At 39.5% G+C, this 14,457-nt stretch overlaps 2 protein-coding genes across 3 annotated transcripts in view; one reads left to right on the top strand and one right to left on the bottom strand.

The window, feature by feature from the left end:
- The window catches only part of LOC309412023 (GTPase KRas), a gene marked incomplete at both ends in the record, with an annotated part of 53,129 nt that overhangs the window by 17,881 nt on the left and 20,791 nt on the right, over window positions 1-14,457 (top strand). The window contains one exon of one of the 2 annotated variants that reach the window (XM_082008808.1): window positions 4,523-4,639. The exons of the other annotated variant lie outside the window; for it this stretch is intronic. Coding sequence (XP_081864934.1) covers window positions 4,523-4,639 — 117 coding nt within the window. Of the gene's footprint in view, window positions 1-4,522; window positions 4,640-14,457 lie in introns of those variants that run through there. 2 annotated transcript variants of the gene reach the window in all.
- Window positions 9,684-10,518, bottom strand: ETFRF1 (electron transfer flavoprotein regulatory factor 1). Its single transcript, XM_082008092.1, has 2 exons — window positions 10,121-10,518; window positions 9,684-10,017 (listed from the first exon to the last, which is right to left on the bottom strand). The coding sequence occupies exons 1-2, from the start codon at window positions 10,163-10,165 to the stop codon at window positions 9,802-9,804; spliced, it is 261 nt and encodes an 86-aa protein (XP_081864218.1). The 5' UTR covers window positions 10,166-10,518; the 3' UTR covers window positions 9,684-9,801.

The raw sequence follows: 14,457 nt of genomic DNA, 5'->3' as shown, positions 1-14,457 counted from the left end.
GTTGTTTTTGGGGGTTTTTTGTGGTTGTGTGGTTTGGTGTTTGTCCCCCCTCTCCCCAGGATGAGGAAAATCTCTTTTGTCAATAATGGATATTGTTGGCTGGTGGGTTGGTTTTTTTAGTTGGGTTTTTTTTTCTCTCTATACTTGATTTAGGAAATAGTGTTGGATATTAGACTCTAGAACTTCAAGAGTGTCTGCTCAGTGGAGGAAATATTTGTCTTTATACTCAAGTGAATTCTACATAGTATTGATAGTCATTTCAGCAACTTTGTGTTTAGGAGGTTAAGCTGGAGAAAGCATATATGAAAATTATGGTGGTAGAGCTGTAGTTCAGTAGTGATTCTAATGGAATAAGAAACTGGCATTTAAAACAGTCTGGCAGTTTTCCATTTAGTAAGGAATTTTTTCAGTCTGTGTAGTAGACAAGCTAACGAGACCAGCATCTAATGATGTGAGTCTTTCAGCTGGCATTTGAGACTTCAGAAATATTCGTTATAACACAGTTTGCAATGATAGACAGTATTTTCCTTTTTTGTTTGTGGATAATCAAATTTGATGGTTCAGAGTGTTTTGCTACCTCTTGGAATATTCAGTTTATCTTCCTGCTGCTTATGGGATGTCTTCTTAGTTATGTTACTTTTGTACAAGGCAAGTGAAAATTTTGACTACCCAGATTACTTACTGTTAACTGCTGACGCTTTCCAAGAGGTTCGTTCCTTTGCCTGTTACACAGTAAAGCAGAAAGTACGTAACACCTTTTGCTCAGTTTGTAATTTCCAACTAGCAAGAAGAAATTTCTATAACACAGTGTAAAATCCTCAAAAGATCTTTCTTGAAAACATTGAAGTTTTTAACATAAAAAGCATGCTATAATGAAAAGTTTCTCTAAGGCATTAATTAGACAGCTAGATCAGGCAATTCAGGTTGAGCTAGGTTAATATTAAAATGTTTGAATTACTAAAGTTCATTAATTTCTAGAATCTTGATTTAAACTGTAATTTCATGGGTTTTTTTCCATAGTACTGCTGAGGTATATAAATAATTTTTCCTCATGACAGATACATATGTCTGTATTATAGCTATAAAAATATTAAATACATATTAAAAAGACTCATACAATTTAAAACTTGTTTAAGGGTCTGTTTGGGCCCAGAACCCTTAGGAATTCCCAATTCCTTCTGAATTTAGGGTTTCTTATTGATACAATCAGGTTAGTTGCCAAGTCTCAGACGTACTTGTAACCACGTAACCTGATATGCAGGCTTCTATATGGTGGTGAGACCATGTGGTGCCCCAAAGAAAAGTTGCAGCCAGGAGCAAGGCTGTTTCTGTGTTTTCTGTTCTGTTTGCATTTCGTAGTTGCCCTTTGGAAAATCAGGTGTCAGGAGCAAGCCTGTCAGTGCACCTTTACTGAGACAGTGTGGTGTAGTTCTGAGCATGCACAGTGAATTTTGAGTTTTTAATTCTGAGCCTGGATTTAAAGCACTCATTCAGTACCTCTTACACTTTCAGCAATGCTTGCACACAATAACCCCATTGTGAGAGGGAGGAAGGTCAGCTGTATGCAGTCCCTTCTTACTGAAAGAAGTAACTAGAAAGGTTGACTGCCTTTGATCTTACAGTATTGATCCCTTTAGGGACCTTCTGTAAACAGAGTATCTACTAGGTACATTTAAAATTTAATCCACAGACTGAAAACTGAAAGACCTCAGTTTATCTTGAGTCCTCCAGTTCTAATTCACAAATATTCTAAATGTAGTTTTGTATCTCATGTTATATTCATTACCTGATTTTAGGAGACATTGTGGTAGGACCAAACTACCAAATATATAATTAATAATTTTAAAGGCTTGATCTACAAAGATGTAAATGCAAGGACGAAAGCTAATTCAATTACCTAGTATCTTGCAACATGCGCTGTATTTAAAAGATCATCACCTCACTAGGTAGAATAAAAATTTCAGCCTTACTTGTGAAGTCATGTGTTTAAAGACCCGTAATAGTCTCTAGCTATTACTTTGTACAAGTTATTTTTTCTGTATTTCTTTTAAAACTAGTTTAATGAGGGAGGATTGCTCATTTGAAGACTTAAATTGCAATTTTTGTTTAGCATGTCTCATTTGAAGACACCGCTGAAAGCCAGTGACTGTCCTCGTAATGCTTATTTTTCTAACACACTAATGATTGTGCAGTACTGAAAGGTGGTTTTGTAAGGAAATGTGTAGAAGAATATTGTGCAGGGGTGTTTTTTATACCACTCTTGTGTTCTAAGAATGAAACTATTCTTCTGTCTGTTGTGATTGATTCTTAATGCTTTCCTCCTAGCTGGCTGTCTGGTATGAGGACTGCAGTAGATGCACTTTGAACCATCACTACTTCCCTACATGAACATCGCTAAACGTTCACTTTGTGCATTAATGCTGAAGTTATAAGCAAAATACACTATCTATCTGTAAAATAATACCAAGCATTTCTAATTCTCTGAAGATTCATGGGGGATGTGATCTTTTCCAGAACCAAGGCTACTCTTCCATTAGGCATGACACATCAATTTTATATTGATCAATAATATTTTAAAATGTAGAAGTAAGTTATTTGCGAATGTATTTTGTATACTACAAGACCTTGCAAAAGCGTGCTGTTAGTATTGGGAGGTAGCCTGACAAGGACTTTGATCGAACACCAGTTATTTGTAAATGTTTTATGAACTTGAATGTGAAGGTTTTAAATAAATTTAGGATATACTGGGAGCATTGCTTTATAAGTGAAGCTATTTAACACCTCACTGTTGTTTGGACCTTCCATATTAAGTTTCATCATCATTTGGTGTTTGACTGAAAGAGTAATGAATTAGGTGATTTTTGGCTTGTTGTTGTTGTGCTTTTTTCAGAGTTCACTTTCGGTTCTCTAACTGAAGTAGGCATGACAGGAATAAACAGAGACTGTTCATTTTTATTGGTGGCTTGAAGGCAAAACTCTGTAGCTGACAGATAGGCCTGATAGTTCTAGGGCTAAATTTCTAGACCTAGTTCTATAGTGGTGCAGTTGGCTGCTGTGATACATTATACAACTATTTCTGATCTATCTAAAAGATAAGATAAGGAATAAGGCAGTTAAGAATCAAGATAATTTTTTATCTTAATGTTTTTATAACTGTCAGTATTCAAACCATTAAATGTAAAAGCTGACTGAGAACATGGGTACTTGATCGGAATTTGGAGCAACCTGAAAGCTAGGCAATAGAATAAACTGTTTCATGTAAATAGGTTGTTAAAGTATATCATGTAACACTGTACTTGATAATTGTTTATATCAGGCTTTTAGATATGCTGGCCTTGTGACCAGAGTTTATTTTTTTCAGCTATAATTACCCCTCCTCCCCCAAATGAAAAACTCCTCAATGTGAAGAAACATCAGCTTTTGTGCCTGTAGCTTCACTACTGGAGCTGTGAAGATTTTAAGTGACTGTACAAGATACAGCACCATAGATAAAATGTGTTCCATGTGTCTTTATATAATTGGAATAGAATGATTTATCAAATAATGATTTATCATGGGAACATGGATTGATTTGATTGATTTGCATATGTAAAGATTTATAAAACTGTGGTGTGATTACTATATCAGCGTGCCTGAGAAATTGTAGAATAATCACAACTATCTCTTTTTGGCATTGAATTCTTGGTACAAATATTTGTATTTACTTTTTAAAGCTGCATAGAGATTATAAAGGCATAAACAAAGCTAGCTAATGCATCAGAACTTTATTCTGTAGTAACAATCCACATATAATCTAAACATGTGATACCTATACTTTTTTTAGTTTGAGGTGGGACAACATGTGCCCTCTTTGAGATGGAGAAGAGGGCAATACACTAAATTACTTCTCTTGACACATTAGTAATGGAATTGGACCTATGGGGTATCAACTCCCTACGGGGGAACCTATGTGGTCAACCCCTGAGCAGCACGTCACCTGCAGGCTGCTGGAAGCCCATTTTGGGGAACAGCTGAGACAGAGGCCAGGCAGGTGTTAGCTGTTGCTGGCATCAGAAGTTTTTTCAGGTTGTTGTTCAGTGCTGCTCAGAACTCAGGAGAGGAACAGCCTGCAGCCAGGAGTAATTGTTCAAACGGTGGCAACCTATTCCCCAAAGCTGCTCTCCTGCAGGCCCCTCTGCCCGTGCACAGTAATGCTGTCAGGCGTCCTCCTCTTACATGACAGGAGACAACTGGAGTTCCCCTTCCATCTGCATATGTTTTTCCCAGCACACCCCTTCCCAAGAAACAGGAATGCCCGAGAGGACTGTTGCCCTGGCAATTCCTCCAACCTGCAGTCTATTCAAGGAGACATTATAGAAGCCTCAGAATGGAGAGGGCAGTGTAACCTCTCCTGGCAGGCAGCAACACAGACAGCTGATTGAAACACTTCACCTGATCAGGTCAGATGAAAACAGGCTGTACCTAAGCAGGTGTGTGAGTCTGTTAATGTGATCTTAATGTGTGTGTGTGTATATCTTTTCAGGGTGTTGATGATGCCTTCTATACATTAGTTCGAGAAATCAGAAAACACAAAGAGAAGATGAGCAAAGATGGTAAAAAGAAGAAAAAGAAGACAAAGACAAAGTGTATAATTATGTAAATACAATTTATCCTTATTCTTAAGAAGTACTTAAGTAATTTTTGTACATTACACTAAATTATTAGCATTTGTTTTAGCATTACTTTACTTTCTGCTTCATGATCCTGTTAGCTTTACCTGAATGCTTGTTTTAAATGACAGTGGAAACTTCATTCCTCTTAAAGTGCCAGTATTCTTTGACTGTTGGTTCTTGAACTAGCAATGCCTGTGAAAACAAAACAAACTAAAAACAAACAAACAAACCCCCCCAAAAAACCTGAGAACTGTCTTAGGACTCTGGTGCATGCACAGTGGCTAACTTCCTATTTTTCTTACTGATTGTAAACTTCTGTTCTGTGTGCAAACCAAACAATGAAATGATGCTCTGCACATTGTAACATCCCCTTTAATTTTTTGGTGTCTAAATCTGGTTGGGAAAAAGGACTAGTTAGCAAAAGAGACTTTTGTTTCAGCCTTTCTTTTATTTTAGACTGACTGCAATATAGAGAGACCAGAAGCCTTTATAGTCTTCCTGTAGATTTTGCTTCTAGGCATCTAGTCTTGTAGCATTTCAGATCAACTTTAATGAATGTAAAGATAAAACTTTCACAAAAAAATTTTTCACTGCAATTTGTCACAGTCACTCGTTAAATACTCTATTTTTTCTATAAAAAATAAAAATTAAAAAAATACAACAATGCACATCTGGCAATGGAAAAAGTAAAAGTTCTAATTAGGTTGATTTGCTATTGTTAATGCATTGCTTTAAGACTTTCACTGACTCTTTGTCTCTGAAGACCAAGGTGAAATTCTAGCTCTCCTGACCCCCAGTGGCAAATCTAAGTAGCTTTGTTCAGTAGGTACAGGATTTCACCCTTTAGTGTCTCTAGTGTCTCTACTAGAAAGCCTTAACAGATAAGTCGATTAAATTCTTAGCTAAATTCATACATGGATCCAGAATTTACCGTAAGAATGAAATCAGAATAAATCCTAAATTATATAGCGAAGTAAAACCATTTTTTTCCCCCACGAGTGGCATTAAATATTTCCAGATGCATATTTTGTGCAAAATAGGGGAGAAGTTTTAAATTGTACTCACATCAAATGAGTGAATGAATGAGTTGAATTTATCTGCTTCATGCAAATAATTTGGAAATCTGCTATGCCATAAAAATGGTGTGGAATTTGCACAAACCGTCAGCATAGAACATGGTTTCCAGAGTCAGTGTTGTTTGTGTAATGTTTGTGAAGTACTAGTTTTGTTGCACAGATTAAATGGTTGGTGAGTGGCATTCCAGTGTCTAGACTGTCATGAAGCTAGACCAAGATTTTAATGTTACCTTTCTCTGTGATTAAGTTCTCTTGTGATATCGCCCTCCCTCACCACTCTTTTCTCCTGATTGAAATTAATGCAGAATTTTTGCAGAAGCTTTCATTTTTTGGTACTGCAGTAATGTAGTTATTCTGCACTAAAGTAAGAGCCAGTAATTCCAGTGTTGACAGTTCCTGTTGTCTTACTGTAAATGTTGCATTGTTTGATTGTTTCATTAGGGCCTGGGTTCCTGAAGGTACACTCCTTCATAGTACTTAACTCAGCTGCAGAGTAAAATTGAAAATGTGACTCTGGTGTGCCCAAGAAAACAAAACACAAGACATTGAAGTAGGATAATTCAGGACACTGGAAAGTTTGGAACAGGGAATAGCAGCATTGCCCTAACTAACCTAAGGTATAACTAAACAATTATGTGGAAATTTTACACAGTACAATTTTCATACACCTGTGTAACTTGGACCATTTCAATGATGTTAAAGGTGCAACTGCATGAGAAAAGTATTCTTTTGCTTCTATAAAAAAAAAATCAAACCACCAGTGACTCTCACGGGTGGAGAGCTGCAAAGCTGGCAGGGGACGTGTACTGTCTGGGTTGCTGCGTGTTCTTTAATTTCAATGTGGCTGAGAGGAATAATGCCTTTCCCTGCCTGCGCCTCTGCCATTCCCCACTCTCCACCAAAACCCAGGCCCCCTCCCCTCCTTTCAGCTTCAATGTGAAATATACTTTATGATGAAAAACAGTAATAGGAGAACCTAACATTATATCATAAGGAACAATAAGGAATATGAACTGATTCTTAATGTCACAAAACACTTTACAGCTTCCAAGGTTAAAACGTTTTGGAGACAGTTATTTGCACATTTTAGACACTCTTGATTATAGAAGAAGAACGTAGCAAAAGTGGATAGTATACCTCGAGTAAATGAAAGTAATCTTGAGATTACTTTAAGATTTTTGTAACTGAGTCACACTGCATGTAAAATTGGGGCTGGTCTAAAATTCTTACGTTAATTTAACTAAAAACTGCTAGGAGAAATTCTAGCTGAAATGTCTTAATCATCAAATGTGGATTTATAGCTCTAATATAAAGCTATATATAAAACAGGTTGGTTTTTTTTCAGTAAATGTGATCTGTAGCTCCCAATCTAATTAAATACGTACAAAATCTATTTAGATTAGCCCTCATTTACTTTTTTTACAAGAAGAAAAATACACATCCTTGCCACTGTTGTGCAGTTTTGTCTTCATATTTGTTGAGATTTGGTGAAGCATGTTGGATTGCAGCTTGCACAAGTTGATCTCATAATTATGTCTTTCCCTATTTGAAATGTTTTCAAAGAACATACCTGGATGCTGTCTGTTTTGATAGCAACTACTAAATGAACATGTGAATCACTGCATTAATACATTAAATTGCCATGTGTCAGGGAGTAACACCTTCTTACAGTAGCTTTATGTAACTCTGGTAAACAACTTTATTATTGGTTTTCTCAAAACTGAAATTTAATTCTTTTGACCAGTCTTATTGCCCTAAAATTTTTGCTAACTTAAAAAAAAGTTTCACTGTATAGATTTTGTTACAATAACAGGATCTCTGTAATGGGTAGATACTGACACACGATCTTCTGCTCTTGTCTATACTATGAAGCAATACAATTATTACCTTCAAAGACCATCAAACTGTAAAGAAATTATTTTGTCTCAAGTTTACATAAAGCTACATAGATGGTAAATCTTTCCTAACATTTCTTTATTCCACTGTCTCGTGTTTTCATGTTGAAAATACTTCTGCTTTTTCCTCTTGAGTGCCAACTTCTTACTAGAATGACTTCTTAATGTAATATGTTTACCTGGAATGTATTTTAACTATTTTTGTATAGTGTAAACTGAAACATGCACATTTTGTACATTGTGCTTTATTTGATGTGGAACATATGCAGTGTGATCCAGTTTTTCCATCATTTGGTTGCGTGACCTAAGAATGTTGGTCATACCAGACATTAAGTTAAAAAAAAAAAAAAAACCACTGTTTGTTTTAAAAATTTTTAATGTTTTTTAGGAGTATGTGCTGTGAGGTGATCTGGAATTTGTCATTTTTTTGTCAAACTGTACTGCTCCTATTTATTGTAATGTAATAAAAAATAGTTATTGTGAGTTTCTGTCCCAGTTTGCTTTTTCTCTCCCAAGAAATTTCAGTGCCTCACCTCTGGAATGGTGCATCCATGGAATTGCACGTGTTTGGCAGCTGTTCTCAGTTTATTCCTTGTACTTCTCATTGCCTGTCACAAAGCTGTTGTCTTTGCCTGCTGCTGTTCCCTCCCTCTGCGAGGGGGTGCTGCTGCACTTCGACAAAATGCTTTATTGTACCAACCCATCTCCTCTGGTCCGTGCCGCTTTTGCATTCTGTGCCCTGCGGTGAGCAGAGCCGCGCTTCAGGTGAGGTTGTGCTTGTCCTTCACTAGTGCAGGCAGCTTGGCCTGTACTATCCCCAGTCATGCCTCAGAGGCCTTGTTTTCACTGGTCCAGCAGCAGACTTGATGTGAATTAGTCTAAAATACTCTGCATAGTTATTCTGTGTTCATTCCCAGGTGCACGTTTGTTTTCTTCTATCAAATGCCTTCCATAAACTTAGAGAATATGGAAGACATGCTTTAGTATCCATTGTGTCCTATGGGGAAAAAGTGTGAAACTGGTACTGTTCTGTAAACTCACACTTTGGCCCTTTGTTACCTTGTCTGGATAATCTTTTATCAGTTATTGAGGAGGGCAGGTTAAATTTTGTATGTAGGGGTATTAGTTCAGAACAGGTTTAACTGCAATTGTAGAGGAGTTAAGCTGATGTGGAAGGACTCTCTTCCACATCAGTGTGATGCTAGAAACTGCAGCACACTTCATCACGAGGTAGCGTACTGTCTAATTTGCCATCTTTTTCTTTGTTCTGTAATTTACATGTGTGAAGACTTGCTACTGCCAACAGTTCTACTGCAGCAATTACTGACCTATATTTCAAAGATTATTTCTGTTCTACCTCCAGGTGTCACTTACTTCTTGGGGGAGGGGGGAGTGGAAACACCAACCAACCCTAGTCTGTACAGAGCATCAGCTCTGGCGCACGCTTGTGCTAGCTGAGCCGAGGTCTACGGAGTTAGCCATGGAGCAAACACCCATGGTCAAACTTCTCTGCCAGGGGAAAAGGATCAAGTTCTATATTCCTGCTACAGCACTTACTTATACAACATTGGAAACTAGTAGTAGCAGCAATTGCCTTCGGGGTCTAAGTGCTTAAACCACTGTTCAGATTCACCCCTTTCCTCACGCTGTAGTCGTCTTACTAACACAGGCAGCACCTCTGCCAGCCTGCCAGTGTGACTCTTGCACTTTAAACGGATGTAGTTAACAAACAGCTTTAAGAATTTACTTTTGAGACAGTGCTCATTTACAATGGAAATGAATCATTAGATGCGGAAGATCAGATTAATCTTCTAAGTAACAAGAGAACTGTAGCACCTTGAATCGGTGTTCAAACACACAGCTATCGGGTAAGAAGAACTCTGTTCAACATCTGTATCGAAATGAAGCAGAACAGAATTATATTACCACTATTTACTGCAAAATTGTTTCATAACTGAAGCTTCAGTTCAAGGAGGTCAAAAGTAGTTGAGGAAAAACCTGTTACTCATACAATACAAACCCCAAATCCTTCAAGCAACTACTTAAGGGGAAGCCAAGTCCTAATTTGTACTTTAGATAGGTTGGAAGGATTTACATTTCATTTCTTTGGAGGTTACAGCTCTTTTATTGTTTATTTTTATCGATTTGTATTGTTACATGTAAAGTCATTAATACCAGTTATTGATTGTCATCACTGTAGTAGCGCTGCTTCAGAGCTCTGTATTTTCTGAGGAAGTACAAAGCCTCCAGCTCTTTTATAACAAATTCTCCTCGTGCAATTAGCTGCTTAATTTTTTCAGGATCTTTCACATCTTTATTTTTTAGAAAAGCTGCCTTCAAACGGCTTCTAAAGTAGTCTGCTCCTTTGGGATACTCCCTTCCAAGGTGCAGCAGCTTGAAGAAAAAAAGAGAAGATTTTTTTTTTTAATAGATCAAGTGTGCAGTGAAAAGGTTTTGTCTAGTTAAGGAAAGTGCTCATGAAGTTTAAGACACTTACATTTTTGTACAGATTCAACACTTCACCTCTTAAAGAATTGGCCATTCTCACATTTCAGTGAACTCTTTATTCTCCTCTGATTTTTTTTTTTTTTTTTTTTACCTGAAGAATAATGTTTGACATTAGCCTTCCATGGGAGTCAGTAAATCCCAGCCTCATCCTCCATAGCTTCTCACCACACATTACCTTACAGTAGCCCTCTTTGTTCTAACCCTGTTATTGTCTGGTTCTGCTCGCTCTCTTCTGCTTTTGGCTTCTTTTCCTTTTAATGTCTGCCTAGTTCCTCCCTCTCTTCTCCCCTTCCATCTGTCCTCATCTCAAACGCAACACAGGGCCCCTCCAAAACCTCGCCACTACTGTCATGCTCGTTTATCTTCGTCGGCTGCTTCCTTACGTGCTTGTGGCTCTCCACCGGGCTGCTAGCCTGGCTGCTGCTTCCTCGGTGGTCTGCGACGGGAGCGTTTGTATCTATGTGCACACGTGTATATATGTACAGTGGTAAATACATATATACAAAAATAATAAAACCATAGGAATTCCTTCGCGTTTATAAATATCGCTTGCTTTTGAAATCGTTTAAGTGCATTACGAATTGAGGCCAGCGCATACTGGCAAAACGTAACGGGGAAAAAAAATGCGTTAGTAACGAAGTAAACCGAATTTTATTTTTGTAAATAACGGGAATCCAGCCCAGCTTCCCCAAATGGCACTAGCGGGGAACCGGCCACGCTCCGCGGGGCCGGGGACCGCCCCTCGGGCTGCCGCCTCCCCCTGCTTTAGCCGACGGGGGCCGCTGCCTGTCGCCCTGCCCTGCGCCTCCGGCGCTCAGTCACACACAACCACCGCACCGCACCCCCCGGCCCGGCCCGGCCCACGGGGCAGGGGGAGAAGTAGAAAGTCAGTAGCTCACCCGCTCGGCGCCGTAATCCCAGCTGGCGCCGCTTTACGGCAAAGCCGTAACGGGAGGCACCGCCCTTCTCCCGGCGGCAGCACGGCTGCTCTTAGGGGCGGGGCGGTGGGCGGAAGGACGCCACTAGCGGCGGGGAGCACGTGGGAGGGGGGGCTGGTCGCCTAGGCAACGCGGCCGTGGCGGCGCAATGGTGAGAGCGGGCTGGGGCGGCGGCAGGTTCAGGGTTGTCTCCTCGCTACGGTGGCTCGTTTTGGGGACCTGCACCACGCTGGGCTGGGGCTGCCGCTGCCCGGTTGGGATGACCCAGCTGCCGGCGCTGGCGGTGAGAGTGCGGCCTGCTGGGGGCAGCCGCGGAGCTGCACCTGCGCCCTCAGCTGCAGCTGGGGCGGCGGCGGCCTGTGCCCGGGCAGTTTTGCTGGTGCCGGTGTAGCCGCAGGGCTTTGAGCTCTTGCAGGTAAAGAGGGAAGGTAGAAGCAACGGTAACGGGAGCCTTGAGACGCTGGTGAGGTGGGTAAGGGCTGGACTGAAGTATCCCACATGGGCTGCTGAAGTACCGGTATATGGCAAAAAAGATTTAAGGTGAAGTTGTAAGTCTTATTTAAAGTCACGTGAAGGGCATGTGAGCTTCGCTGCAATCCCCCAATCTCATTTCTTGTGCTGCGCTTTGTTACTATGGCTGCTTAGCATGAAACTCAGCTTGGAGGTTACTAAAACTCTGTTGTCAGAATTCCTCTATGGTAACAAACCCCTCTGCGTGCCCTTGCACGGCCTGTCTTCTCCTTCTTCCCTTTTTCCACCCCGCAGGGAATATGCTCATGTGGGTAACTAATCACACTGAAGTTACTTAAATTCACATGGCAATGTCTAGATGTTGCACAGAAAAGGTATTTCTTGGTAAATCAAATAAGGGATTCAGGTAGATGTTTGGCTTTCTAGACCTTGTCCTTCTTTCCTGTAGTCGCTTGGAGAAGTCTTGTAATTACATTTTTCACTTCATGTTCAGTTTCCCCTTGAATAAGGAAAGATGCCAGTGGTGTTTCTGTGTTCTTCTAAGTCATCACATGGTATAATTTAATGTTATTGGGGGTAGCACACAGTATCAGTTGTTTAGTTTAGAAAACATTTTTTGACTAAATTGTATCTTGGACTAAATTACATATTTGTTGTACGTTAATTTTTTAACAGTGGGAATAAGTAGGTATAATTCTATAACTATAAGTGTAATCTAGCCTGATAAATTATGATGGTCTGGAGTAATGTGTTAGTGGCTAATTTTCTGCAATATTGAAGTTGTTGTCATTATTTTTCAATAGTTAATCTCATTTAATTTTACAGAATAGTTGTATTTTCTAACTATTCCTTACTACTTGATACCCTGTTCTCTGATGCTCGCTCTCCTCTTTTTTTTTTCCCCACCCTCCCCTCTTTCTCCCTGCCCCCCCCGATCTTCTAGGGTCCAAAAAAGAAAAAAAAGGTAGGTAAGCTCTGGTTCACATACAGTATTTTGACCCTTGCAGTGTTCATTTAGATACTGTGCCAGCACAATTCTGTTATTTTGGAAATTAAATGAGTAAAATTACAAATCAGTTCATACTGAAATGAAAGTAAGCATCAGTTACGTCTGGACTTAATGACTACAAACATGATTTTTAAGAGGTTCTGTCACAATAAAAGTGCTATGATACCATCGTATGCAAATGTGCTTTTTAAAAAGAAAAAGGTGGGGTTTTTTTTTGTTTTCTAAGCTGTATTTCTTCTGAGCCAGTTGGTCAGGCTCCATCAAATTTGAAAGAGGAAGAGGTGTCTCCAGGACACTAAGCTTATGTGCCTTTTGCAAGGAGGCTGAGTTGTCATTCCTGCAGAACTACTAGGGAAAAGGTGGCCAGCGCAGCTGCTGTGCATTGTGCTTGGCCATGGAGGTCCAGACAGGGAGCCAGCATCCTGGCTTTGAGCTGCAGGCTGGACACATTCACGTGATGGGTAGGGGGGACAACAAACAGAAGTTCATGGAAAACTGAGTTGCATAAATTCATGCCCGTGGATTATTCTTAATTCAGTGATAATGCAATTATCCAGCCCTCCCGCAAAAAAGAACACATTCACATGTATTCGTTGGAGAACTGTGCATCTCAAATTTTGTCAGCTGTATGTTGTCATAAGCATGTGAAAAGAAGTTGACTAAAAAGTGATTGTAAGTAATGGAAACAAGCAGATTTTCCATTTTCACTGGAGGAAAAGCAATCAAAGATTTTTTTTTTTTTTTTTTTTTTTTTAACTGGAAGGAACTGATTCTTCCCTGTAATCTTAATGGGTAGAATTGTGGTTTTTGCTGGCTCTGTTCTAGGAGAATTTTGCAAATAAATGCTTTGGTAACAAATGTGATAAGATGCACACTAACTCTGGTGGATGTACGTTTGTTGTTGGCACTGAATTTTCACCATTGTTTTTGTTCAAGCTTTGTGATAACTTTTGTATTCAAAGTTACATTTATATATATATTTATCACCATGCAAAGTAAATAGCTTTCCAAGTAGCTATGTATATCTGGAAATATACTAGTCCGAATTAGAATGTGAACTAACACTTTTTGTGTGTTGAATGACAAACCTTCTCCTTGTCTCCAAACCTGTCTCCTAAGCTCCCTGTCAATTGGAGGACTCGTAACAGTGTTTACCAAATTCCCACTCAATACTCGGGTGGAGCGGGTGGGAAGACTTCATAATACCATCATGTTCATTTGCAACTGTCTGGACTTAAGTCCTCTTTCATTGTCTTTCCCTGTCAGCTTTGTTGGACCTCTTTCTTTATTGCCTTATTTACACCTCTGCAAGATGGGCACCATGCTGCTGTGCTACCATTCTGTGCCCGTTTCTCTGCAGAAGAGGAGGATTGGATTCCAAACAGATGTCTTTGATCCTTAGTGCTCATTTACATTGTGATACCGTCCAGTTATATTCTCTTGATATGTTTTAGTCATTTTTCCTTACCTGTCTGAATCCTTGTAAGCACTTGTCTCTTGCCAGTGATGGCGTGGGGACTTGGGATTCAGCTCTGATAGGCAACGTTCAGGTTAGATGCCTAGATAGAGGATGTGTCTCCTCTTTTCACATTGCCTTGCCTTCTGAACCCATTTACATTCCATATTTCCTCTGTTTTTAAAAAAGTAAACATTTAATTTAATTCAGTTCTCTTTCATTTGTGCGGGTCAGTGGCAGAATACCGTTGTTCAGCCAGTACACAGATACACCACCAAATGCAAGTCATTTGTTTTCCTTGACATCTTGTCTTTTGTCATCCATACATTTGCTTTCAACCTTAGTTTAGGCTGCTGTCACTCTTTGTTTTCTCTGTATGCTGGAGCCTATGCAGAATATCATGGTTTATTTTCTCACGCATACAGAAGAAATAGTCTTATCTCTCTCACTCG

This window comes from Phaethon aethereus, assembly GCF_964289735.1.
Source record: "Phaethon aethereus genome assembly, chromosome: 1".
In the NCBI taxonomy this organism is placed as follows: domain Eukaryota; kingdom Metazoa; phylum Chordata; class Aves; order Phaethontiformes; family Phaethontidae; genus Phaethon; species Phaethon aethereus.
This window is presented reverse-complemented; position numbering and strand designations above follow the sequence as displayed.